The following is a 25,474-nucleotide window of genomic DNA, read 5'->3' as shown; positions in this document are numbered from 1 at the left end:
GTTTGAATTTTCAAAAATTCCTTTTCTTGCGTCATCCTTTCAGACACTCCTGGCCGACTTACCATCTCTTCTCCACAAGATTAAATCTCGTGGATTCAACATTTTTGTCACACGTGGCGACAATGTAGAGCAGTAGAATATTTACAGAAGCTAGACGAGGCTACATTTGGTTTGCATGCTCAAAAGCTTTCCTGATACTAAATCAAATCTTGGTTATACTCTCACCACCATTAGATTGAAATTTCGATCGTGACCAAAGTAACTCCGTATTCCGTATTTATCTCACTCTCAATGTAAACGTTCTCTTCGTAGTCTCCGTAGTAACAAATCACGTCTATTTAGTCCCTAGAATTCAATCGTTGCCGGTCAAAAGAATTTCAATCGTTCTGCGTTTTTTTTCATCATTACTGACCCTTCATTATTTTTTAGTTCTGCAGGTATTCTTGTACAAATCCGTAAGCGATAAGGATCATTTCTTTAATGCATAGAGTATGTGATAAGGATCATTTGAGAGAGTATTTATGATTTCTGTAAGCGATTTGAATCCAGGTTTGGATTTTTTAACAGTCTCATCACTCTTATTTCAGTTCATTTGTTTCTTTAACGATGCTAATTAGGTTTCGATAGAGTTTGATGATTTGGTATTTTCGAACTCAAAGATTCAATGCTCTATAAAAAAAAACACGATTTTTACACATTTTGATTGTGCCTATAAAGAACTTCTTTTTGTTGTCTTTTTGTTGAATCCTTATTTGAAAATGTATTTGCAAGAATTTGATGTTGAAATAATAAGTTTAATGTGTGTACATTTTTCATGGGGTAGAATGCCAGAGTTGCGGAGTGCAACCTGTAAAGCTCGATTAGAAAGCAAGCAGCTTGCTGAATTAAATCCTCAACTCAGTCACTTAAATAAAGTAAAAGAGAAGGCTCCGATTGCCAATAAGAGAGACAAATTAGGTGTTGCAAAAGGAAGTGCATAACTAAAGTTGTAAATAAAGAGCCTTCAGCAAACAAGAATTTTGTGGCTGAAAGGAAAGTTATGGAGAAACCTGTGGGGGTTAAAGTAGCAGAAGCAAGCACAGGTGGAGTACCAGAGACGGTATGTGTACTTTTTAATCTCTGATTATTTATTTTCATTATGCTTGTCAAGACATTAGGAGGACTGCACTTTCTATGACATCCTTCACGACTCAATTGATGTTTCCAGTAAGATTTTTAATAGCTCTACTTGATAATCTTAAATCAAATTGCAAGCAGTCTAATACTTAGGTATTTCTCATCATCGCTATTATTGTTGTCCTGCTTACATTTCCACAGATCATAGTGTAATAGCCAGACATTTATCTTGAGTTAAATATACTCACCTTATTCACATGGCTGTTTACAGGTCAAAGTAGGCAGATCCCCTGTATATAGAATAGAGAGGAAGTTGGGTAAAGGTGGATTTGGTCAAGTGTTTGTAGGTAGAAGGGTATCTGGTTGTACAACCCGCACTGGTTTAAAGGCCTCCGAGGTACTGTTGAGCAATTTATATCATGTTGTTTCGCTCTCTTATTTTGACACACTGGTGTAGGATAATATTTGATTTGGTAGATCTATAAAAATAGATTTGACTATATAACAAGATTTGTGTTCTTTTAGGTTGCAGTGAAGTTTGAACATTTTAAGAGTAAAGGTTGCACTGACGGCCCGCCTTATGAGTGGCAAGCCTACAGGTAATATTTTTACCACTGCTGAAATTCGCAAATTAACGGTACGGTTCTAATTTTAATTGTCTCAAACTTTGTATTTGATTGATCATGAAGCTCACTCAAAGGCTGCTATGGTTTGCCATCTGTCCACCACAAGGGTCGCCACGGAGATTATTATATTATGGTGAGTTTGAATATGGGGTCTCTAAATATATGGCAGGACTTACTTATTTTAGCTCATAAAAAATTAACATCCTTTAGGTAATGGACATGCTTGGGCCTAATCTTTGGGATGCTTGGTGTTCGGATGGCAGGATGTAAGAAACTGAAACTTTATTGTTTTCTTTCTTTTTCTTGTTATTCGTTTGAGAAAATTTGTTTTTCTTCTCATATTCGCTGCAACTTTCACTGTTTTGGCCTTTTCAGGATGCCTCTAACTAAGGTGGCTTGCATTGCCATGGAGGCAATAGCGATTCTTGAGAGAATACACTTGAAAGGGTATGCCCTTGACTTTCTCACTTAAATTTTGTATGAATTGCTCAGAATGGGGACACATGTTTCTTGTTACAAGGTTCTAACCTGTTTTGTTTTGGTTCTTTCCTCGGTTTGTACACGGAGATGTAAAACCAGAAAATTTTGTACTTGGTCAACCTGGAACTGCTGATGAGAAAAAGTTATTCCTCGTAGACCTTGGTTTGGGTATGCCATCTTATATTTAACCTCAATGAAAAAACATGGAAGTCATTTTAAACTTTTTGTCTTAATAAAACAAGCAATGGGGGCAAAAACCCCAAGTTCCCTGTTGAATGTTGCTATTGTCACTAATATGACGTGATTTAGCATCTAGGTGGAAGGGAACCTTATCTAATCAGCATGTCGACTATGATCAGAAGCCAGACATCTTCAGGTTTGTTAGTTCTGAATTCTCCTACCTATTTGGTCATTACCTGTATTTTAAGACTCTTGTTAACAGGGGGGCGGTAAGATATGCGAGTGTGCATGCACATTTAGGTCGTACATTGAGTAGAAGGGATGACTTGGAGTCTCTAGCATACACATTAGTATATCTTGTAACAGGAAGATTACCCTGGCAAGGGCATGAGGTACATAAATTACCTTTACTCGTTTACCGTCCCTTTAGATGTTCCTATGTGGGTATCTCGCCTGAGGCTCTCTTTTCTAAATTCTAATTTTGTATAGGGAGACACAAAAAATTTCCGTGTTTGCAGAGAAAAGATGTCCACTTCTCCAAAGTCATTGTGCTTTGGCTGCCCTCCTGCGTTTAAACAATTTGTTGAGATCGTTGTGAATATGAATTTTGATGAAGTACCAAATTACTCCGAACTTGTTTCTCTTTTCAAATGCCTTATTGAGCCTTGCAACCCCGTGCTGCCAATCAGTATTGATGGAGCACTAAAGGTAAGTAACGTGAGTGTCACAAATGATTACTGCTGGCTTAATTATTTTGGACGTAAATGTATTCATGATCTTTTTTTGTAACTTTTTTGTTTTTATGTAGGTTGTACAAAAGCGCGGAAGGTCTACTGTAAATTTTGAGGACAACGAGCAGCCAAAGAAGAAATTACGACTGGGGGATCCGGCTTCCCGGTGGATATTAGTTTATAACCCACGCCTTCCAATGAAGCAAAGGTGAGCTTATGTATGATTTATACATCACACTGTTTAAATCTGATTATACTACATATATAAAAACGTCTAGCAACTTCGAGTGTATCTTTAGTCAATATTGCTCTTGCTTGTGAACTTCTAGCAACTTCTGATTGGGCTAATCTATATCTTTTGAATTAACAGAAAGTGAAGAACCAACTGGGAAAAGGAAAAAGAAGAAAACCAACTGATTTATTTTTTTGCGCAGATGCCACTATAATGTTTCAGACTTACGTCTTAGCCGTCTTATAGATGAGGGTGTAACCGATAATGGTTTATACATCAGTTGTGTGGCTTCTGATGGACCAAATCAATGGGCTGTTATCATGAATGCAGGAACAGGATTCAGTGACCAGGTTCATCTCCTGTCAGATAAGTTTTTGCATCAGGTTTGTATTCTTACGTTATGCAGATGCGTAGGCAATATATATTGAGTGGGTTATTTCCAATTGCAAATTCTGAATCTCTGATAATATTCCATTTTTGGTACTCATCAGGAATATATAACAAACCAATGGAAAAAGAAATTCTTCATCACATCCCTTTCTGGTGCAGCCAATGGAAAATCTTCGGTAGTTATGTCGCAAGGTTCGTTATATTCCTTTCGTTTTCATTTTGGGTATTTTTAATATTTGGGCTTTGCTGTTGTTAAATCTTTTTAGGCTGTGGAGATTATTTTTCCCTCAAAGTTACTGTGGAACTTTTTTTTTCCTTCGAATGTAGAATGTTCTTTTACATATTTCACGTGATATTTCTTTTTTGTAGGAACCTCTTACACCAGCCAGTGCTACCAAGTAGATAACACGTTTCCTATCAAATGGATTAATACAAAATGGAAAGAGGATTACCAAGTGACATCCATGACTACCTCTGGCAACTGCTGGTGTGTTGTAATGTCCAAGAACACCGCTCTTTCTGACCAGGTAATCATTTGGACTTCAGGAATTCCTAGTGGCAGATCTTCTTCCTTTTACCAAATGTTTGCTAGTTATTTGCATGATACACTAATAAAAAAAAAATCTGGAGCATTGTTTACTAACTGTGTGTATCTCTCACATGCATTGTTTAATACTCTAATAAAAAAAGGTTCTGGAGCTTGATTTTCAATATCCGAGTGAAGGAATACGTTGGAGATGGAGGAGTGGACATAGAATAACGTGTGCCACGGCTACCCCGGATCAAGTTGCCTTCATATTTAGCAAAACGAAGGTGAAATATATTCAACAAACAGGTCGTTCTGCTGTTTTTCCGACCACTGCTCTGGAGGTGGGTTATTCTCTTCCCTAACATAACTGAAAAAAATTCCAACAACGTAAAAGAACTCCAATAAAGCATTTCCGAAACACATGTTGGAAGCATTAAATGATATCATAATCTGTTGATGTCCCAACTTAATAAAGCAACCAATTATGATGTTTGACAGATCCTCAACTATGCAAACGTGAATCTTATATGGTTGACGAGAATTTTTTTAGTTTCTGTACTTTTCTTTGTTGCAGAAAAAACGGTCCAAGCATCTCTATGCAGAATCAATCTGTTACGGTCGAGCAATTTGTTGATGCACATTCAAATGTATATAAGGCAGAAGTTGTAGAGGCAAAAATGTAAATATTTTGGAACTTGTAAATTAAATGCTTCCGTTTCTCTCAGAGCTTGGTTTGGCTGTAGCATTTAGGAAATTCCAGTTTTTCGGTAACGATCTGTTATTTTCCGACTAGGTTCTTTGTGGTAGCATTTTGTGCACCCTCACTTATAATTTTGGTTGAACAACTGTTGTGTTTTAATAGGTGATTAAAAAAGGTCAATGACAGTGAAATACAGAAATCATTTTGAAGAGGAAAAACCCTGCAAGAATGGAAGTTGGTTTTTATTCCCAACAAGAAATTTTTCTGTCAGAATTAGAAGATAATGGTAACAGCAGGAATGTATTAAAAACCTAATCTTAAAAAGGAAGTACTAAATAATTTCGAGTTCAATGATGTTTTTTCACAGCTAACTCTGTGCTTCTGTGTGCACGTAATCGGCGTATCTTATAATTTTTATAATTGTGATTAAGATAATAATTGTAAAACTAATAATTTCACTACATTCGTTCTCATGAATATCCATTCCCTGGCAAAGAATGTGGCAATTAAACTAAACAGTCTGTAGACATTATCAACTAGTATTTGTATGTTTAACAAGGAAATAAGCTTTGATGTTTTTCTTTTCCTGAACACACATGGTGCAGCATGTGAACAGTGTTTCAACCTAAAATTAACTCAATCCATATAAAAAGATGATGTGGTCCAGTGGTCATCCTATATCATTTCCGTCCAACCAATGAAAATTATGACATTATAATTTCATAATAAAATCCATCCTTTACATTCTTTTCTTGATATGATGTTGATAGTAGTGGATCACTCATCATGATCATATATGACTCTTAGTTGATAGTAGTGCATCCAATTTGCTTTTATATTGCAGCAAAAAAAAAGTTTGAGGGTCTAAGGTAGGTAAGTTAAAGTGAGAAGACATAACCATAAAGTTCTTGGCAAAACAAAATAAAGAGGACAGAGTAAGGAGGGAAAAGCCATAAAGTTTCATCTACACCTTTCTATGGTGTTCCTAACTGGTTGTATAAATTGTTTATTGAGCTCAAAGGAAGAAAAGGAGGCAGGAAGTGGTGGTGGTGGTGGTCAGTGTGGTCTTAGGGTTCGTTTTCTTTTAGACAGCACGTGGAAATTTTACACTGAGCTGTTTTCTCTACTCCTGCTGGTCATTCTTGGGTTCCAAAGTCCCAATTAAAGGCGGCAGTTGGACTCATTACTGTTTTTCCTCTTCAAAACTTCATAACAAGACTAGTTATGAATTTTATATTTTTGCTTGCTTTCATAAAGAATGTGAGATGGTAGATTTGCATCATAACATGAATACTAGTTAGTAAACCGTTTTGGGTTATTCTGAGTAACAGCTATAGCCAGAATTTTATATGATAAAGAAATGGACCGTAAGTTGAATATGTCTTTTATTAAACTCATTCCTAAAAAGGAAGATCCAGGTACAACCAAGACTTCTAGGCCTATAAGCTTCATGGTAGAGCACTGCTCGATCGAACTCGCAAACGTTGCTATCTCAAACTTGTTTATTAAGTTTAGCTGATCAAAACTTTATACTTGATTTCTTGTTTACTTATAGCTATGTCTCGGATTATGATAGAATGTGTAGTTGAGCTTTAGACTTCACGGCGTTCACCAATCAAAGACGAAGATCTGCTGAGGAGCTTGGAGGAACTTCATCAACAAAAGGTATGTGGAGACTAAAACTTATCTATCACTCGGAAGTTTATTCTATTCTATCTTATAATGAGATTATGGCGTATAGTTATATAGACTTTTACATTATACACATTTGATATTTCGAACCGAGTTTATCTCGCTTATCTATTTCTCGAAATATGTGTTGGAAGTTTTTTGCTTTAGCTATGTTCATCATATTCTTGACGAGTTTAGTTGGAAACAACTTATTTGTTGGAAACTAAATATAATGTCAAAAGGTGATCATGTGAAAATTACCTTGAACATCTTATATGATTTGTGTGAGACAATCATTTGATCTTAGCTTGACAAGTTCCGTATTGATCATTCGGTCACTTGAAAATTACTTGAAGCTAATGGTTTGTGTGAGACACCCATTATCGTCTTCCAAGGATGTTTCAATGATTGAAATGAGAGTTTAAAAAATTACTCATGTATGAATACAATACGGTATGCATACCTAGTATGCGAACTATATTGTGATGATTTAGGTCCGGAACTCTTCTTTGCGTACCTAGTATGCGAATGGATTTACCTGAGAAGCTCCATGGTAGCTCAAGGAATGAAACCTAAAAACTACAACCTATGTTTTACCTACAAGTATACAGGGTCTTGATGAAGATAGAATGTAAATAGAGGTTTGTCCACAGGGACTTGGAGGATTTGCTAAAGTTTTCTAAATTTCTAAGGTTATCTGAGTTCAAAGGAAGGTACTAAGGCTTTTGATTCCACTACTTGACCCTAGGCTAAGGAAATTATGATGCAATGTATGTCTTGTTCTTTCCTGAAAGATTACAATGAGGATTCTACTAACTATCCTAGCCAAATTACCCCTAGCATCAGTTGTCTTTAATCAGCACAACTAATCACAGGCATTTAGCTTCTCTAGCTAGTTTAGCTTAAGGCAGTCTCTCTAGTGGATTGAATTCTTGGCCAAAGACCTAGCTCCACTCCTAGTATCAGCTGTCTTCTAACAGCACAGGTGATCACAAGCAGGTAGCCCAAATGGCTAAGCATTCATCCTAAGGAAATTCAGCTCAATAAAAGAACATACAAATACATTAACATTCCTAGCATATGATCAAGAGCTTCCTCTAAACCCTAGCAAGTGAATTAGAACATGGACATGCTTGTAATCATGATACTAACAGGTATAAACATGCTCCACATTACACAGCATACAATTCACATTCAACTTTTATGCATAAGAGAGATTCAACATGAATTGAAATGAATTTCGAAATTAATATTGAACTGCAAATATTGCTCACTGGCTAGCCCAGAGATGCCCAATTTTTCAACCCCTAACACCCTTTTATAGTTACAACAAAAAAAATCCAAAATCCCCAAATCAGTAAAATTAGGGTTTACAAAAAAATCTAAAATTGACCTTTACCTAATCTATGAAATCAATCAATGGTCTCGACCCATTCTTCTATCGCTTCTCCTCTTCCGTAATTGATGGTTTGATTTCACTAACTCTGTTTCTCTCAAACCTAGTTTCTAGGTTCACTGTTTTTGAAAAGAAAAAAGGGTTGAGAGAGAAGGAGCTAGAGAGTATCATGGTGGTGTCCTTTAGTGATGGAGGGGGAGGCTGATTGATGGGGTACAATGATGGAGGTGGTTGAGCGGACATGGTGGTGGTGAGGGTTGCTGTAGAGGAATGGAGAAGATGGAGTCGATGGGTTTGGGATGAAGGGCGTGTTTGTTTTGCGGGTATAGGTATTTGGTTGTTTGGGTGTTGAGCGGGCTCATCAAATCTCGATATTTCGCGAAGCTGAGCCGTATGATGCGGAAATGATAGATCGATCTAACGGCGAGATGGAAGGGAGCGAGGAGCGACCGTTGGATGCAAAAATACAACGAAACTAACGGCTCAAGATGGAGTTAGGTGCTGTAGTGTTGGTAAGGTGCATCGAAATCTGATGCATGATGACGCAACGACCGTTGGATGATGGAATGGATCCAATCTTACGGTTAAGAAGGAAAACGGGTTTGGGTATTGAATTTTGGGTTTAGGATATGGATTTGGGTTTAGGAATTGGATTTGGGCTTAGGAATTGGATTTGGGCTTAGGTAATCTTGAGCCCACTTCTTCTTTAAGAACAATTTCTTCCTTTTTAAGCCCATTTTTATCCTTGAGTCTTCCATAACACATTCTTCACTTCTTTTCCGCTAGAGATTCCACCGGCTTTCTCCCGTGTCTTTGCTCTTTTGGCTCCGCAACTCATCTAGTCTTTATTTGGTACCTAAAAATACAAAATTAAACAACATTAAGTAATTATCCTTGAGGAGAGTAAAATACAAAATTCATTACAAAAAGGGGGAATTATGGTATGCAAAATGGGATAAGTGCCAATAAAACGATGATAAATAATGCAATATTTGGCGCCTATCAAATACCCCTAAACCTGAATTTTACTTGTCCTCAAGTAAAACAGAAACTAAGGAAATCCTACCTATACCACTGTCGCTGGTCTCTCGAATGCATTTAGCGTATGCACTAAGCCTTTTAAACCACTAAGTGTCCCTAGTGGAAGAGTGAAGTCTCGTGAAGGTTTGCTTAGAACGTACCTACAAAGTTCTAGGTCAAAATATAAGCTCAGATTCCATCAAATGTGACATGTGCAAGTCAGTTTAAGCTCACAGCAAAATGGAGATGTCAATCTAGCTATCAAAGGCACAATCCTAGCACTGATAACAAAAAAAAGACATGTGATAAGAGTGTAAAGTGTATCTACACATGTGTAAAGAAAGATCTGAAGTTATGACTACTAATCACCAAGAGATAGTTTCTCAGGCTAAGAACCAAGGTCGAAATCTAGCTAGCTGTCCGACTTTACGAGGATTGTGAATGAGTTGGAGGTATTTCACAATTACTCGCGTTGTACATCAATGGCATACACCCTCCTTGCTTATTACAATGAAACAACAAAATGACTATTTACATGACTCTTATTTACATTGACTATTCTCTTTTTATTTTTGGAACAAGAGATGATGAAATTGATAAATACTTGATTTTTTTTTTTTGTATTTTTTTTTTTTTTTTTTTTGAATATATACATCGTTTTTTTTTTTTTTTTTTTTTTTTTTTTTTTGAATAAGGAAACACTTTTGATACATATACAAAAGGAAACAAAAATTACATGACACTTTGCAAGAGGTAGCCCTTTTTGATGCACCCAGTTAAATTCGATGGTTGTTTTCTTAATGTAACCTCCACCTTCTATCCCAACCAACCAAAGAACAAGCTAGTCAAGTTTCGTTCAGTATTCTAAAGTGATTGGCAATCGTGACTTCCTATCAAACACCTTGAAGATCGAGGCTATACATGTATTGGTAGATCGTGCGCGTGCAAATTTCTTATCACTATGTGAATTGTGCTAGAATCAGGGTGCCTAAATATCTAGACTAAGACTCCTAATTACATATTTGCACAAGAGTCAACATTTCAAGGTAAATGAGCTCCATTTTTATGTTTTTATTTTTTTTTTTTTTTTTTGATTTTTTTTCAAAAAGAGGGAGGAGTTTTGTTTTCAATTATAGCATGTTATAAGGGTATATACTGATTATCACCCCTAAACCTAAATTAAACAGTGTCCTCAATGTTTAAAAAGTGCAAAAGAAAGAACTGTACAGAAAAGGAAAAACATAAAATAAAATGGAACGTTCAACCTGGTTTATGTACAAGGGTGGACCAATCAGGCCGCATAGACGGGATCCTCCAGATCGGTTGCCTCAATGTCAGGCGGAAGTGGTTCAAGGAACGGTTTCAATCGCTGCCCATTCACTTTGAAATGTTCTTGTTGGAGACATCTTCAAGTTCCACAGCTCCATGAGGGAATACCGTGCGTACTAGGAATGGGCCGGTCCATCGGGACCGCAATTTTCCTGGAAAAAGATGCAGCCGAGAGTCGTATAACAAAACTTTCTGACCCGGTGTGAATGACTTGCGCAGAATACGCTTATCATGAAACAACTTCATCTTTTGCTTATACAGCTTGGCACTGTCATAAGCCTCGTTCCTCAATTCTTCTAACTCATTGAGTTGAAGTTTCCGTTGTGCACCCGCCTTGTCGAGAGAAAAGTTAAGTTTCTTGATAGCCCAGTAAGCTCGATGTTCTAATTCCACAGGAAGATGACATGGCTTTCCATACACTAGACGATAAGGGGACATGCCAATTGGTGTCTTATAAGCTGTTCTATAGGCCCACAAAGCATCATTCAATCTCAATGACCAATCTTTCCTTGACGGGTTGACCGTCTTCTCCAGAATGTGCTTAATTTCCCTATTAGAAACTTCTACTTGTCCGCTTGTCTGAGGGTGGTACGGAGTTGCAACCTTGTGGGTTATGCCATACTTGCGTACTAAAGACTCAAAGTACTTGTTACAGAAATGTGAACCACCGTCACTGATTATAGCTCTAGGGGTACCAAAACGTGAAAATATGTTCTCCTTCAGAAATGAGAGTACCACCTTGTGGTCATTTGTCTTGGTTGCAACAGCTTCAACCCACTTCGAAACGTAATCAACAACAACTAGGATGTATAATTTGCCTTCAGAAATAGGAAATGGACCCATAAAGTCAATCCCCCACACATCAAATAGCTCAACGATCAAAATCGGATTCAACGGCATCATGTTTCTCCTCGAGATACTTCCTAGTTTCTGACAGCGCTCACAAGCAATACAATACTCATGGCAGTCTCTAAACAGCGATGGCCAGTAAAACCCACACTGCAGGATCTTTGCAGCGGTCTTCTTGGCACTGAAATGCCCTCCACATGCTTGGTCATGACAGAAAGATATCACATCTTTCTGTTCCATGTCGGGTACACATCTCCTAATGATTTGGTCTCGGCAGTACTTAAACAAATATGGGTCATCCCAAAGGAAATGTTTAACTTCAGCCAAGAACTTGGAGCGGTCTTGTCTCGACCAATGTGAGGGCATTCTACCTGTAGCAAGGTAGTTAACAATGTCGGCAAACCAAGGAAGGTTTGACACAGACATCAATTGTTCATCAGGGAATGATTCTCTAATCAGCTCAGATTCATCAATAGACTCACTAGTTAATCGGGACAAGTGATCAGCAACCACATTCTCACAACCTTTCTTATCACGGATTTCGATGTCGAATTCCTGTAATAAGAGTATCCATCGAATAAGGCGAGCTTTAGCATCCTTCTTAGAAAGAAGATACTTCAAAGCCGCATGGTCAGTGTATATGATGATCTTAGATCCTATCAAATAAGATCTAAACTTGTCTAATGCAAATACCACGGCAAGTAACTCCTTCTCGGTAGTCGAATAGTTGAGTTGAGCATCATTAAGAGTTTTACTAGCATAGTATATCACATATGGTAGTCTATCAACACGCTGTCCTAAAACAGCGCCAACGGCATAATCAGAGGCATCACACATGAGTTCGAACGGTAGTTCCCAGTTGGGTGGTTGGACAATAGGAGCTGAGGTGAGGAGAGTCTTGAGTTCTTCCCATGCCTTCACACAAGCAGCATCGAAGTTAAAGACAACATCTTTGACAAGTAGATTACACAAAGGTCTTGAGATTTGGCTAAAGTTTTTGATGAATCGCCGGTAGAACCCAGCGTGACCTAAAAATGATCGAATACCCTTCACAGAGTGGGGTTGTGGTAAATGTTGAATGAGGTCGACTTTAGCTTTATCTACTTCAATTCCTTTTTCCGAAACGATGTGTCCTAGAACTATGCCGGAGTTTACCATGAAGTGGCATTTTTCCCAGTTTAAAATCAGATTCTTTTGCTTACATCTAGACAACACAAGGACCAGATGGTCCAAACATTCATCAAAAGAGGAACCAAACACAGAGAAATCATCCATAAAGATCTCGAGAAAACTATCTATCATGTCTGAAAAAATGCTCATCATGCAACGCTGGAAAGTAGCAGGCGCATTACACAGCCCGAAGGGCATACGTCTAAAAGCAAATGTCCCAAATGGACACGTGAATGTAGTTTTTTCCTGATCTTCCGGTGCAATGTGAATTTGGTTATAACCGGAAAAGCCATCTAGAAAACAGTAGTGACTGTGTCCAGACACACGTTCTAGCATTTGGTCTATGAAGGGAAGGGGGAAGTGATCTTTTCTTGTTACTGTGTTCAACTTCCTGTAGTCGATACATACTCGCCATCCTGTGGTTGTACGTGAAGGGACTAACTCATTCTTTTCGTTCCGAACTACAGTAATGCCTGACTTCTTAGGCACAACTTGAATGGGACTAACCCATTTACTATCTGAAATCGGATATATGATACCCGCATCAAGTAGCTTCAAGATCTCACTCTTAACAACGTCTCTCATGTTAGGATTAAGTCTCCTTTGCATTTCCCTAGATGGTTTGGCATTCTCTTCAAGATTAATGTGATGCATGCAAATGGTGGGACTTATCCCTTTGAGATCTGAGATGGTCCATCCTAAGGCTTCTTTCTGCTCCTTAAGTACTTCTAAAAGCTTGTTTTCCTGTTCTATGTTTAATCGTGAAGAAATGATAACAGGTAAAGTATCAGAAGGACCTAGAAATGCATACTTCAAAGTATCAGGTAATGGTTTCAATTCCTGTTTGGCCTTAGGAGACTCATCCGAAGATATAACAGACTTCTCAGAAAGTGGGAGTTGTTCCATTGTAGTCTGCCATTTAGTGATGTCCATTTGAGGTACAGATTCGAGCAAAGATTGGACTTCACCAATGTATTCATCATCATACAACTCCAAGTTAACATCTTCCAAACATGCTTGCAAGGGATCTTTTGACATAATACCAGTCAATGAATCTTGTATCAAACTCTCAATCATATTGACCTCATGTACATCCTCATCATCAAGATTCACATGTTGTTGACTAACATTAAACACATTCAGCTCTACAGTCATGTTTCCAAAAGACAGCTTCAACACTCCATTACGACAATTGATGATCGCATTAGACGTCGCCAAGAAAGGACGTCCTAAAATGACAGGAATGTGACTATCCGGGTTTTGTACAGGTTGAGTGTCTAAGACAATAAAGTCTACAGGAAAGTAGAACTTATCAACCTTAATTAAAACATCCTCAATTACACCTCGAGGGACTTTGACGGATCGGTCCGCCAATTGGAGAGTTATGGGTGTTGGCTTCAATTCTCCAAGACCTAACTGCGCATAAACAGAATATGGCAGGAGGTTCACACTTGCACCTAGATCTAATAAAGCTTTATTGACCATGTGGTTTCCTATAGTGCAAGAAATTGTTGGACAACCTGGGTCCCTAAACTTAGGTGGAGTTTTGTTCAGAATGATGGAACTCACCTGTTCAGCTAAGAAAGCACGTTTGTGCACATTAATCTTGCGCTTTTGAGTGCACAAGTCTTTGAGGAATTTGGCATATGCAGGGATTTGCTTAATTGCCTCAAGAAAAGGAATGTTGATGTTGACTCTTTTGAACAGTTCTAACATCTCATTGTAGTGGGTGCTTATCTGTTGGCGAACTAACCTCTGAGGATATGGAGCAACATGAGCATTAGGAGTTAGAGGGATATTCACAACAGTGGGATTGTCGGCTTCGCTAATGTGCTCTCCTTTTCTAAGTTGGAGGTGTTCTTTGGTGGTGTAGGCAATGATATGCTTGGCTCAGATTCATTTGATTGTGGTATGCCTACATTGTTCTCAACAATCTTACCACTTCGGAGAGTGGTGATGGAATGGGCTTGATCGGGTGAGGTTTCATTGCAAGATGATGTGCCTGCTTGAAATATCCTCTTTGGATTTTGTTGGGGCTGGCTAGGAAGTTTACCCTTTTCTCTTGTATTCAGTGCATCGCAAATTTGACCCATCTGTAGTTCTAGAGCGGAGACTCGTTGATCAGTTGCTTTCTCATTTTCATCAGATGTTGGGTCAACTGATTGATACTCTCTTCGATGCTAGACAATTTCTTGTCAGCAGTGTATTGAGGGTACGACTGCTGTTGAGGTTTTTAGGGTATTGATAGCCTTGATTGTTTTGATAGCTTTGAGTGGGTTGAGATGGTCCTCCTTGAATGGGTCCTTTAGACCATGAAAAATTGGGGTGGTTCCTCCATCCTGGGTTGTAGGTCTGTGAATAAGGGTTATGCTCTTGTTTTTGAAACATAGCATGTGCCTGTTCTAGCCTAGATTCTTGGAATGCATGCATTTCCGGACAATCACTGACCTGATGGTCAGAACCGTTACATATATCACAGATAGCCATTTCGACATGTTCACAGAAAGCAGTGGTAGAAGGTTTTACGTTTTTCTGAAGTTCTAATGCTTCTATTCTTCTTGCTAGTGCTGCCATTTTTGCATTTCCCTCAAAATTAGACTCAATTCTATGGACCTTATCTACAGGTGTAGTCTTTCTAGGTTCACGAATGGACTCCCATTGTTGAGTTTTTTCAGCAACTTCAATTAGGAAAGCCCAAGAGTCATCAGCACTTTTATCTGTGAAGAGTCCATTGCACATAGACTCTACAATTGTTCGGGTGGAGACATCTAAACCTTCATACAAAATTTGCACAAGTCTCCATTTTTCAAAACCATGATGGGGACACTTAAGCAACAATTCATTGAATCTCTCAAGATATCTAGCTAAGGTTTCACCTTCTAATTGTACAAAGCTGTTCAATTTTGACGAATTGTCGCAGTCTTGTGATTAGGGAAAAACTTTTTGAAAAACTTTTGTGAGGTTGTCCCATGTCCTAATTGACTGTGGATGTAAAGCATACAGCCATGACTTGGCCTTTTCCTTCAAAGAGAAAGGAATAGTCTCAATTTTAGGGTTTCGTCAGACATCTGAGTGAAACGTATAGTTCCACAAATCTCCTCGAATTCTCTCACGTGATGGTAAGGGTTTTCATTTTCAATTCCTCTAAACACGGGAAGCATTTGTATTGTGCTCGATTTTAGCTCATAATGACCAGCAGCTTCTGGTAAAACAATGCACGAGGGTTGACTTGTCCTTGTGGGATACATGTAATCCTTGAGACTACGGGGTTCTTCCATTATCTCAGGTTGGTCCGGTGTGTTTTCTTCAGAAGATGTGGGTATGTCAATTGGGTCTATTGGATTGACTCTAATTAGTCGGTTTGATTGGTCCCTAAAGGTCACAACCATATCCTAATAAGATCATTGATCGATGAAATAACATCTAACAAGCCCACAATCAATGAAAAAAACACGACCTAAAATTTGGTTTTGGTTTCACAATGGGTTTTGGTTTCACAATGGGTTTTGGTTTATAAAATGCAGAGTCCAAATTTTTGGTTTGAAAGGGTTAGAAACTTTGGTTTAAAATGGGTTTAGAAAATTTTTGGATTAATTGGGACAAATCCCAACCAACTAAAAGGCTTTTGGTTCTTGGGTTCTTTGAAGAATTTTGGTGAGAAAAATCTTAACTCACAGCCCAACAGAATTTTGTTGCCTCTAAGCCCAACAGAATTGTTTTTGTAAGGTTAGGAGCCCAATGGATGGGATATAAACCTATAGTCCAAATTAAAGTGCAAGCCCACAAAAGAAAAGAAAAAAAAATAACAACAAATAATTACAAGCCCATAAAAGAAAGAGAAAAAGAAAAAGAAAAATAAAAATTATTACAAGCCCAAATAGAAAATAAAGAAAAAGAAAAACTAAAATTATTACAAGCCCAAATATAAATACTTAAATACAAGCCCAAAGAAATTTAATGAGGCCCAGTTGGGTTAGCTCATGGGTTAGGCTTACTTGATTTTTGGAGGGAAGCCCAAATTTGGGCTTTTTATCCCTTTTTGTTGCACTAGCCCAGTTGGGCTTGGATCTTCCTTAGCAACTTTAGCAGAATTGCACCAGCAGCAGCAAGCAGGAGGGAGCACCAACAACAGCAACAGCAGCTTCTCAGCAGCAGCAGCAACAACAGCAACAACAGCTTCACAGCAACAACAGCAACAACAGCTCCAATAACAGCAACAACAGCTTCAATAACAGTCAGTGCAAGGTAGTGCAAGGCAATGCTCTTAGTGAAGCGAGAACAAGAGCAATGCAAGAGCAGGAGCAAACAAGGAAGTTGCAGGTCAGGAACAAGCAAGATTAACAAGAAAGAAAACAGAAAGAAAACAAGAAAGAAAGAAAACAGAAAACAAGAAAGAAAACAGAAAAAAGGAACAAGTTGCAGGTCAGGACAAGCAAGATTAACAAGAAAGAAAACAGAAAACAAGCAAACCGCTACCGAGTCCCCGGCAGCGGCGCCAAAAACTTGGTAGCTCAAGGAATGAAACCTAAAAACTACAACCTATGTTTTACCTACAAGTATACAGGGTCTTGATGAAGATAGAATGTAAATAGAGGTTTGTCCACAGGGACTTGGAGGATTTGCTAAAGTTTTCTAAATTTCTAAGGTTATCTGAGTTCAAAGGAAGGTACTAAGGCTTTTGATTCCACTACTTGACCCTAGGCTAAGGAAATTATGATGCAATGTATGTCTTGTTCTTTCCTGAAAGATTACAATGAGGATTCTACTAACTATCCTAGCCAAATTACCCCTAGCATCAGTTGTCTTTAATCAGCACAACTAATCACAGACATTTAGCTTCTCTAGCTAGTTTAGCTTAAGGCAGTCTCTCTAGTGGATTGAATTCTTGGCCAAAGACCTAGCTCCACTCCTAGTATCAGCTGTCTTCTAACAGCACATGTGATCACAAGCAGGTAGCCCAAATGGCTAAGCATTCATCCTAAGGCAATTCAGCTCAATAAAAGAACATACAAATACATTAACATTCCTAGCATATGATCAAGAGCTTCCTCTAAACCCTAGCAAGTGAATTAGAACATGGACATGCTTGTAATCATGATACTAACAGGTATAAACATGCTCCACATTATACAGCATACAATTCACATTCAACTTTTATGCATAAGAGAGATTCAACATGAATTGAAAATGAATTTCGAAATTAATATTGAACTGCAAATATTGCTCACTGGCTAGCCCAGAGATGCCCAATTTTTCAACCCCTAACACCCTTTTATAGTTACAACAAAAAAAATCCAAAATCCCCAAATCAGTAAAATTAGGGTTCACAAAAAAATCTAAAATTGACCTTTACCTAATCTCTGAAATCAATCAATGGTCTCGACCCATTCTTCTATCGCTTCTCCTCTTCCGTAATTGGTGATTTGATTTCACTAACTCTGTTTCTCTCAAACCTAGTTTCTAGGTTCACTGTTTTTGAAAAGAAAAAAGGGTTGAGAGAGAAGGAGCTAGAGAGTATCATGGTGGTGTCCTTTAGTGATGGAGGGGGAGGCTGATTGATGGGGTACAGTGATGGAGGTGGTTGAGCGGACATGGTGGTGGTGAGGGTTTCTGTAGAGGAATGGAGAAGATGGAGTCGATGGGTTTGGGATGAAGGGCGTGTTTGTTTTGCGGGTATAGGTATTTGGTTGTTTGGGTGTTGAGCGGGCTCATCAAATCTCGATGTTTCGCGAAGCTGAGCCGTATGATGCGGAAATGATAGATCGATCTAACGGCGAGATGGAAGGGAGCGAGGAGCGACCGTTGGATGCAAAAATACAACGAAACTAACGGCTCAAGATGGAGTTAGGTGCTGTAGTGTTGGTAAGGTGCATCGAAATCTGATGCATGATGACGCAGCGACCGTTGGATGATGGAATGGATCCAATCTTACGGTTAAGAAGGAAAACGGGTTTGGGTATTGAATTTTGGGTTTAGGATATGGATTTGGGTTTAGGAATTGGATTTGGGCTTAGGAATTGGATTTGGGCTTAGGTAATCTTGAGCCCACTTCTTCTTTAAGAACAATTTCTTCCTTTTTAAGCCCATTTTTATCCTTGAGTCTTCCATAACACATTCTTCACTTCTTTTCCGCTAGAGATTCCACCGGCTTTCTCCCGTGTCTTTGCTCTTTTGGCTCCGCAACTCATCTAGTCTTTATTTGGTACCTAAAAATACAAAATTAAACAACATTAAGTAATTATCCTTGAGGAGAGTAAAATACAAAATTCATTACAAAAAGGGGGAATTATGGTATGCAAAATGGGATAAGTGCCAATAAAACGATGATAAATAATGCAATATTTGGCGCCTATCACTCCAGAACTCTTGATTGTGTACCTAGTATGCGAACGGGTTTACCTGAGTTGGGCCCGGAACAGTTGTTCGCGAACCAGGTTTGCGAACGGCTTGACTAGGCCAAGGTCCGGAGCCACTGTTCGCGTACCTGGTTGGCGAACACAGTTGTGAAGTTCTATAATCGGTCATGTATGATTCTCATACTCATGAACTAAAACATTTATGATCTAAGGAATGTAAATTTTGCAAACCATGGCTTAATGTTCATGAATTGATTCTTGTATAAGTACTTTATATGATTACAAATCAAACCGATTTCGATTCAATTTGTTCATATATATTTCTATGAGATAGTGAACAATTGAACAACTCTAATTGAAATGCAATTAGATTCATTTGATTATGTTTCATGATTGATTGATCTTCATCTTTGATCTATAAGTGTTAGATGAATACGACTAAGACAAAAGTGTACATATGGCTAACTTCAGTTAATTATTGTTGAGCCAACTCAATATACACGTTTAGGTACGGTAACCCATATCTAAATGAAGGTATTTCATTTGTGTGTAAGTATACTTAGCTTGAATATTAAATCAGGTTTTCATCTAACGGTGAATATTGAATGCTTTGTTACTAAGCTATCTTAGCTTTGATTGAAAGCAACCATGATTTTAAAGACTATATAAGGGAGAACTCTAGCAACTGGGAAACCTAATCCACACACCTCATGTGTAATACTAGTTGTATAAGCTAGAGTTGATTCTCCTTTAACCTTAGGTTTCTATCGAGAGCCTGTAGGTTAACGACTTGAAGACTTCATTGGGATTGTGAAGCCAGACCCAACTATTTTCTCTGTAGTTGTGTATTCTGATCTTACTTGTTCTATCGTATTGCATTTTATTTCCCTGAGATTTACTCGAGATTTATCTCCGATAGGTAAGATATAAAAAGTAATCACATCATTTTTCGTCTCAGACTCTTGTGATTCCGCAATAACTTTTCATGTTAATCAGTTGGGTTATTGTGAGGTGACTATTATTTATAGGCTGCTCTTCGGGAGTATAATACCGGATTATTAGTTGGTTCATGTTCACCTTGATTTTATCAAAATATGGAACAAAAGCTGTATAAAGAATAGATTTGTTTATAAGTCTTCGATTTTGGGTCGTAGCAACTCTTAGTTGTGGGTGAGATCACCTAGGCAATCAAGTGCGCAGAATCCGGCGTGGTTCTAGAGGCGTAAGGAACGCGACTGTACCTTAATCGGTGTGAGACTTGGTTAAGGCTCAAGTACATTCCAGTCCGAAGTTAACTTGTAGTAGGCTAGAGTCTGTAACGGCTTAATACAGTTTGGTGTTCAAATCTGAACTAGGTCCCGAGGTTTTTCTGCATTTGCAGTTTCCTCGTTAACAAAACTTCTGGTGTTTGTGTTATTTCTTTCCCGTATTATATTTTTTTATAATTTAAATATCACAGGTTGTGCGTAGTTCAATCAGTTGATAAATCCGACCTTGTTTGTTGGATAAAACTTGATTGACACTTGGGCATTGGTCTTTGACTCTTTGGTACCGTCCAAGTTATTTCTCATATCAATCAGGCTCGCAGATTTCTATCTGTTTGATTTTCTGATTGTATTAAGAAAGAGATATAACTCTTGATTAAGTCTCACTTTTAAGTTGGTTTTCTCGGAATTAGTTGGAGTTTAGTCCATACAGATTTTCGAACGAATTATTGTGTGTGGTTGTTATACCCCCACTTTTTCACTTCATAAGTAATTTCTACAACATAATTTCAAAAAAAAAATAGCAAACAGAATGAAAATGGTGATACCAAGTTTTATTTCAGATGCTCAGGGTGCATTAACTAAAAATAAGCAGATACATTATGGTATCTTGATAGTTAACGAATCCGTTGACATTAGATTAAAACCGCAAAATCATAGTATTTTTTGCAAAATAGATATGGAAAAGGCTTTTGATAACATCATTTGGAATTTATTTTTTATATCATTTCGAAGAAATATGGCTTTAGTGACAAATGGGTTAAGTAGATGATCTGATGTGTAACAAAAATTCAACTCTCGGTACTTGTCAATGATTTAGCTACAGATAGGATAAGACCTATCGAAGGGATCAGGCAAGGTGATCCCTTGTCACCTTTTTTATTCATTTTAGTAGTAGAGATCTTAAGCAAGCTTTTGGAAGATACAAATAGTGAAGGAAGGATCAATGAATTTCAGGTGGCAAGGGGTGGTACTATCATATATCATCCAATTGCAGATGATACTATTATCTTTCTTAATGCAGATAAGAATGATGTTAAAAGGTTACATGTTGTTCTTCTGTTCTTTGAAATTCTGACAGAACTTAAGTTACATTTGTAGAATATCTATATTACTAGCATTGTCACACATGATGTGGTTGAAGAGTTTTCTTTGGAACTTAGGTGTGCGATCCTAAATTTCCTTTAATTTATCTAGGCATGCTAGTGGGTGTTTCAAGAAGATATGCAGTTCTGTTGGACGTGCTTATTGATAGAATAAAAAAGAAGCTAGCACATTTGAAATGACGAGGGTACCCAAATATACCTCAATCTGAATATTTTCCACCTATAAGTTCTTTCTCCGAAAGTGACTGTCTATGGACTGAGTCGATACAATACAACTAATCAGTTCACACTTCGTGTGATCATCTGTGGATACGAGATCGAGACAGTACGACAATAAGATGACTTGTGTGATTGACTATGGATACAAGATCGAGACAATACAACAACAGAATATGATTACTTGATAATAGGTTCAGACTTAACCAAACACAATAGGATATATATCAAGTAATTAGGAATCAACGTTTGTGTATTTTACTTCTAATTATAATTGCGGAAATAGAAAAGTAAAATACACAACAAGATTTTGTTAACGAGGAAACCGCAAATGCAGAAAAACCCCGGGACCTTGTCCAGAATTGAATACTCTTAGGATTAAGCCGATATAAAAAATCTAAACCAACTTCGTATAGTTGAGACCAAGCAACTAAACTTATAGTTCACCTAGTTATGTTTGTATCCCTGCGCCTCCAACTTGTAATAAGTCACACACTCGGAACGATTCCTTTTGTTCGTATTCCAAACAGTAAAGGAACAACAAATATGTTTGGTAACAACTCTTTTCAAACAAGTGATATGAGTTTGACAAAAGGCTCTTCCGTTTATCCCAATAAACTCCTTTGTCAGGTTCTTAGATCTATCTCAATACAGCTACCAAAGTAATTTTCTAGATTTTGCAATCAATACTTCTTAGTCACAAAGACAATATATTGATGCCGATCTACTCAACTAATCAATCAAGATTATCATAAAGATAAACCGATTATAGTTGGATCCCCAGCCGATTAAGTTTTGTGCACACCAAATATTATGAACTCAAACAAACAATCTTATTTGTCTTCAAATATTTTTAGATCTTTAATAAACACCTGCACACAATCAACTTGAGTCTCTTGTGATCAATCACACACAGAACAGAGTCTGTTAACAATGGATTATTACAAGACGTATTTAGATCTACAAACAGTCTAAAGATCCCTGTCGAAACTTCGATCTAGTTTGAGTGAATCTTATATCAGAAGAGAAGATTCTCGAGCATAAACAAACTAGGTGCAGTCAAAGTTCAAAAATCGTTAGTCAATCAAATCAATCGAGAACTAATAATAAACTGCAATTATCCATTTTCCCACCAACGGTACTCGTAGAGCTTCCCAATCCCAAAGAAGTCTTTAAAACGAGCGGTCGCAAGAGATTTCGCCTAATTAGGGTACTTTCCTCTCCGAATAGACGGCTCCACCAGTAACAACATAACTAGGTAGTTTTGCTGGCTCTGAAGATTAGTTTGCTCGAAATGAAAACTTCAATACTTATAGACCAATGAGGTTTGGACACCAAGGAATTTCCAAAACCGAAAATATTCTCAAGATATGCAATATATTTCCAAATTCGGTTTTCATAATTCTTGGAAATGCTTTGTACAAATATTGACGGAAAACTCAGTAGAAAATCTCCAATTAGTAAATGCACATTACCAATTTTTATTTTCTAAAGATATGCATTTTAATTGCTTGAAATTAAAAGCATATAATACTAAAAACCTTAATTAAAAGATTGTCAATTTATTTCGATCCGGGATTCTCCTTTAGTTATTAAGGAATATCTTTGAACAATAAAAGATAAGAATTAATGCACGTGCTCAAAGTATGTTGACATCTTTACCTGGTAAATCCTTTTTCATATTTACCATCTTGGAACCGATTTGCCACACTTCCAAACGAGTTTAGAATTGGTTCATCTGACTTCCAAGAACTATGTGATTGATTATCCTATCAAATCACCATTAAAGGGTTTCACGGTTCTACCAAAACGCAAGGCTTCGGTTCTACCTCCATGTGGGTACTAGGATCAGTCACACTAGCTTTCTAAAAATTGGTTGACTAGGTACTAGGATCGATTAACACATAATTATGGTATTTACTCATAATTGGTTGCACAAGTCATAGGATCGGTCACCAATTACTAAGACTTGTTGCACTCCCCACAAACTTATGATCGGTTGCACCTCTTACTAGGATCGGTTCCCCAATGTTTAGAGTTGGTCATGCCAATTACAATGTATCGATCATACAATCTCAGGTGATTACTTAAAATCGGTTTCACTAATAAAAGTCATACCAATACAAAAGTCATGCCTTGTGAATAGTTTTACCAAGATACATAAACAAGTTATGAGCGATTATACTAAACACACATATTGGTAATCCAAAGATTTGCAATTAATAAAGCCTATCTATTTCCCTTTCGATTCATAAAACAAGTTTATGAATTGTACTTCCTTTAAACAAATGTAAAACATTGTTTCCTAGGACAAAATCTTCACCCATACCCATACACATAATCACAATAACATTCATACGATTATGTCGATGTCTTATATACAAAGTTCAAAAGATAGACGTTATACTTCGTATTGTAATTCCTTGATACTATGTCTAACTAGTGTATAATCATTCACAGCTTCGCAGTTGTGTTTTCAATATGCACGACTTGAAAGATACGTTAGGAATGAACCAGTTCAAGTCAAATATTACTAACATCAAGAGGAAGAATGATGTCGTCGATGTAGCTCTTTACTTCTTCACATTCTTCAAGTCTTCACGTAATACTTGTAAGTCTCATATCCTAGTAACTTTTTAGCTAACCTATACGAAGTTAACTCTAGTAAATAATCAAGCGACTCTTTAAATGAGTTTTGATTCACTAAAATATGACAACCAAACTTGATATACCAACACTTGGTGGGTTCAACCAAGCAATGCTCTAACAACCTTGGAAGAGGAAATTTTTGAATAACGTAGGTAGAACCACCCTTATTAAAAGTTCGTTAGAGAGTTTACCAATCTAACACATGTCTCTACTATATCTTTTTGCATCTAGGGATAAAGAACTTAATTCTATTATGCACAAGTTTTAATGGAAAAAGATTGGTAAACCAAAAGCTTAAGACGTATTAGGTATAAGGAATCTAAGTCTTGTAAACAAGTCTTTTTTACCAACAAAGTGGCATTGAAGATATGCGAAAGAAAAACATGCTTTCTGGAGAAGAATTATGTGTCGGAAAAGTGGTTCCGATGAAAACTTTCTAGTTCCTTTAGATTCAAATACTTTCATTGGCAGAAGCATGTGGTTGGTGATTTTACGGGTTAGGGCTGAATTTCATAATAATGTTAAATTGAGAGTTTTGGGTGGAAAAAACATTAGATTGTGGCATGAATGGTGGATAACAATGAATCACTGAAAGCAAAACTTCCTAGATTACTAAAATTAAGCTTGCAAAAATATTTTAGTGGGAAAGAGGTGATGGGTTCGTCTTGGATTCTAAACTTCAAGAGAACATTAAATTCTGCCAAAAGAAGTGATATATTTGAACTAATAAATGAACCTAATTTAGTGAAACATCCAGACAGACGAAGATGATTACTTGGAAGGTGAATTCATTGCAAGGAAGCTTCATGAGATTCAATGCAGGGATCAATTTATTGTAGACTTTGACGAGCTAGGTTTTAAGATTTAAGCAAGTTATGACTAAGGTTCTTTTCATTGCTTGGCCTGCACACTTCATAATGTTGTTCTGATGAGAAGTTTGTTACGTAGTATAAGTGTAAATATTGATAACACCCGCTGTGTCTTTTACATTTGTGTCTTTTACAACATAGAAGAAGAAAATGCTTACAATTTATTTATTCATTGTAGTTTTGTCAAAAAAATTGGAGTTACTTCTTTAAGACATTGAAGATAGATTGGGCAATGCCTTTTGAAGTAACCTGTAAGGACCCGCAACCAGGTCAATCCAGTTTGACTTGTCAAATGACAATTACGCCGCATAATGACAATTCGTGTACCTGACGAGAAAGATATGACATTCGGAAGTTAAAATTCGAAAAAGATTAACTTTAGTCAATCTGCATTAATTTCGGGTTTGAATAATTTTTAGCATAATATTATATTAGCGTTGATTATTAAAAAATAATTTAAGTACCTAGCTTAATTATGTAGGTGTAAACATGATGTAATAATATCGTTTCTGGTAATACATAAAACTATAACTCTTTAGTAATCATATCAATCCATTAAATTAAATCATATCATTATCAATCAAAACCATATTA

General features: G+C 37.2%; 1 protein-coding gene across 1 annotated transcript; it reads left to right on the top strand.

Moving 5' to 3' along the window:
- The first annotated feature begins 308 nt into the window (after positions 1–308).
- On the top strand, positions 309–5,183 carry LOC113320594 (casein kinase 1-like protein HD16). Its single transcript, XM_026568498.1, has 17 exons — positions 309–549; positions 824–1,099; positions 1,388–1,513; positions 1,642–1,715; positions 1,806–1,875; positions 1,953–2,008; positions 2,118–2,188; positions 2,295–2,390; positions 2,532–2,598; positions 2,665–2,794; positions 2,892–3,110; positions 3,211–3,341; positions 3,568–3,748; positions 3,857–3,947; positions 4,125–4,282; positions 4,446–4,625; positions 4,859–5,183. The coding sequence occupies exons 2-17, from the start codon at positions 1,040–1,042 to the stop codon at positions 4,916–4,918; spliced, it is 1,770 nt and encodes a 589-aa protein (XP_026424283.1). The 5' UTR covers positions 309–549; positions 824–1,039; the 3' UTR covers positions 4,919–5,183.
- The last annotated feature ends 20,291 nt before the right edge of the window (positions 5,184–25,474 follow it).

This window comes from Papaver somniferum, chromosome 11, assembly GCF_003573695.1.
Source record: "Papaver somniferum cultivar HN1 chromosome 11, ASM357369v1, whole genome shotgun sequence".
NCBI lineage: Eukaryota > Viridiplantae > Streptophyta > Magnoliopsida > Ranunculales > Papaveraceae > Papaver > Papaver somniferum.
The sequence above is the reverse complement of the archived record's forward strand: the minus strand, read 5'-3'. Positions and strand labels throughout refer to the sequence as shown.

What these genes read in the sequence shown, in the direction of transcription:
- LOC113320594 (XM_026568498.1), top strand. Translation starts at nt 1,040, where the DNA reads ATGGAGAAACCTGTGGGGGTTAAAGTAGCAGAAGCAAGCACAGGTGGA. An exon ending in CAGGTGGAGTACCAGAGACG is followed by an intron (nt 1,100 to 1,387) that starts GTATGTGTACTT and finishes GGCTGTTTACAG; the next exon opens with GTCAAAGTAGGCAGATCCCC. An exon ending in CAGAAGCCAGACATCTTCAG is followed by an intron (nt 2,599 to 2,664) that starts GTTTGTTAGTTC and finishes TCTTGTTAACAG; the next exon opens with GGGGGCGGTAAGATATGCGA.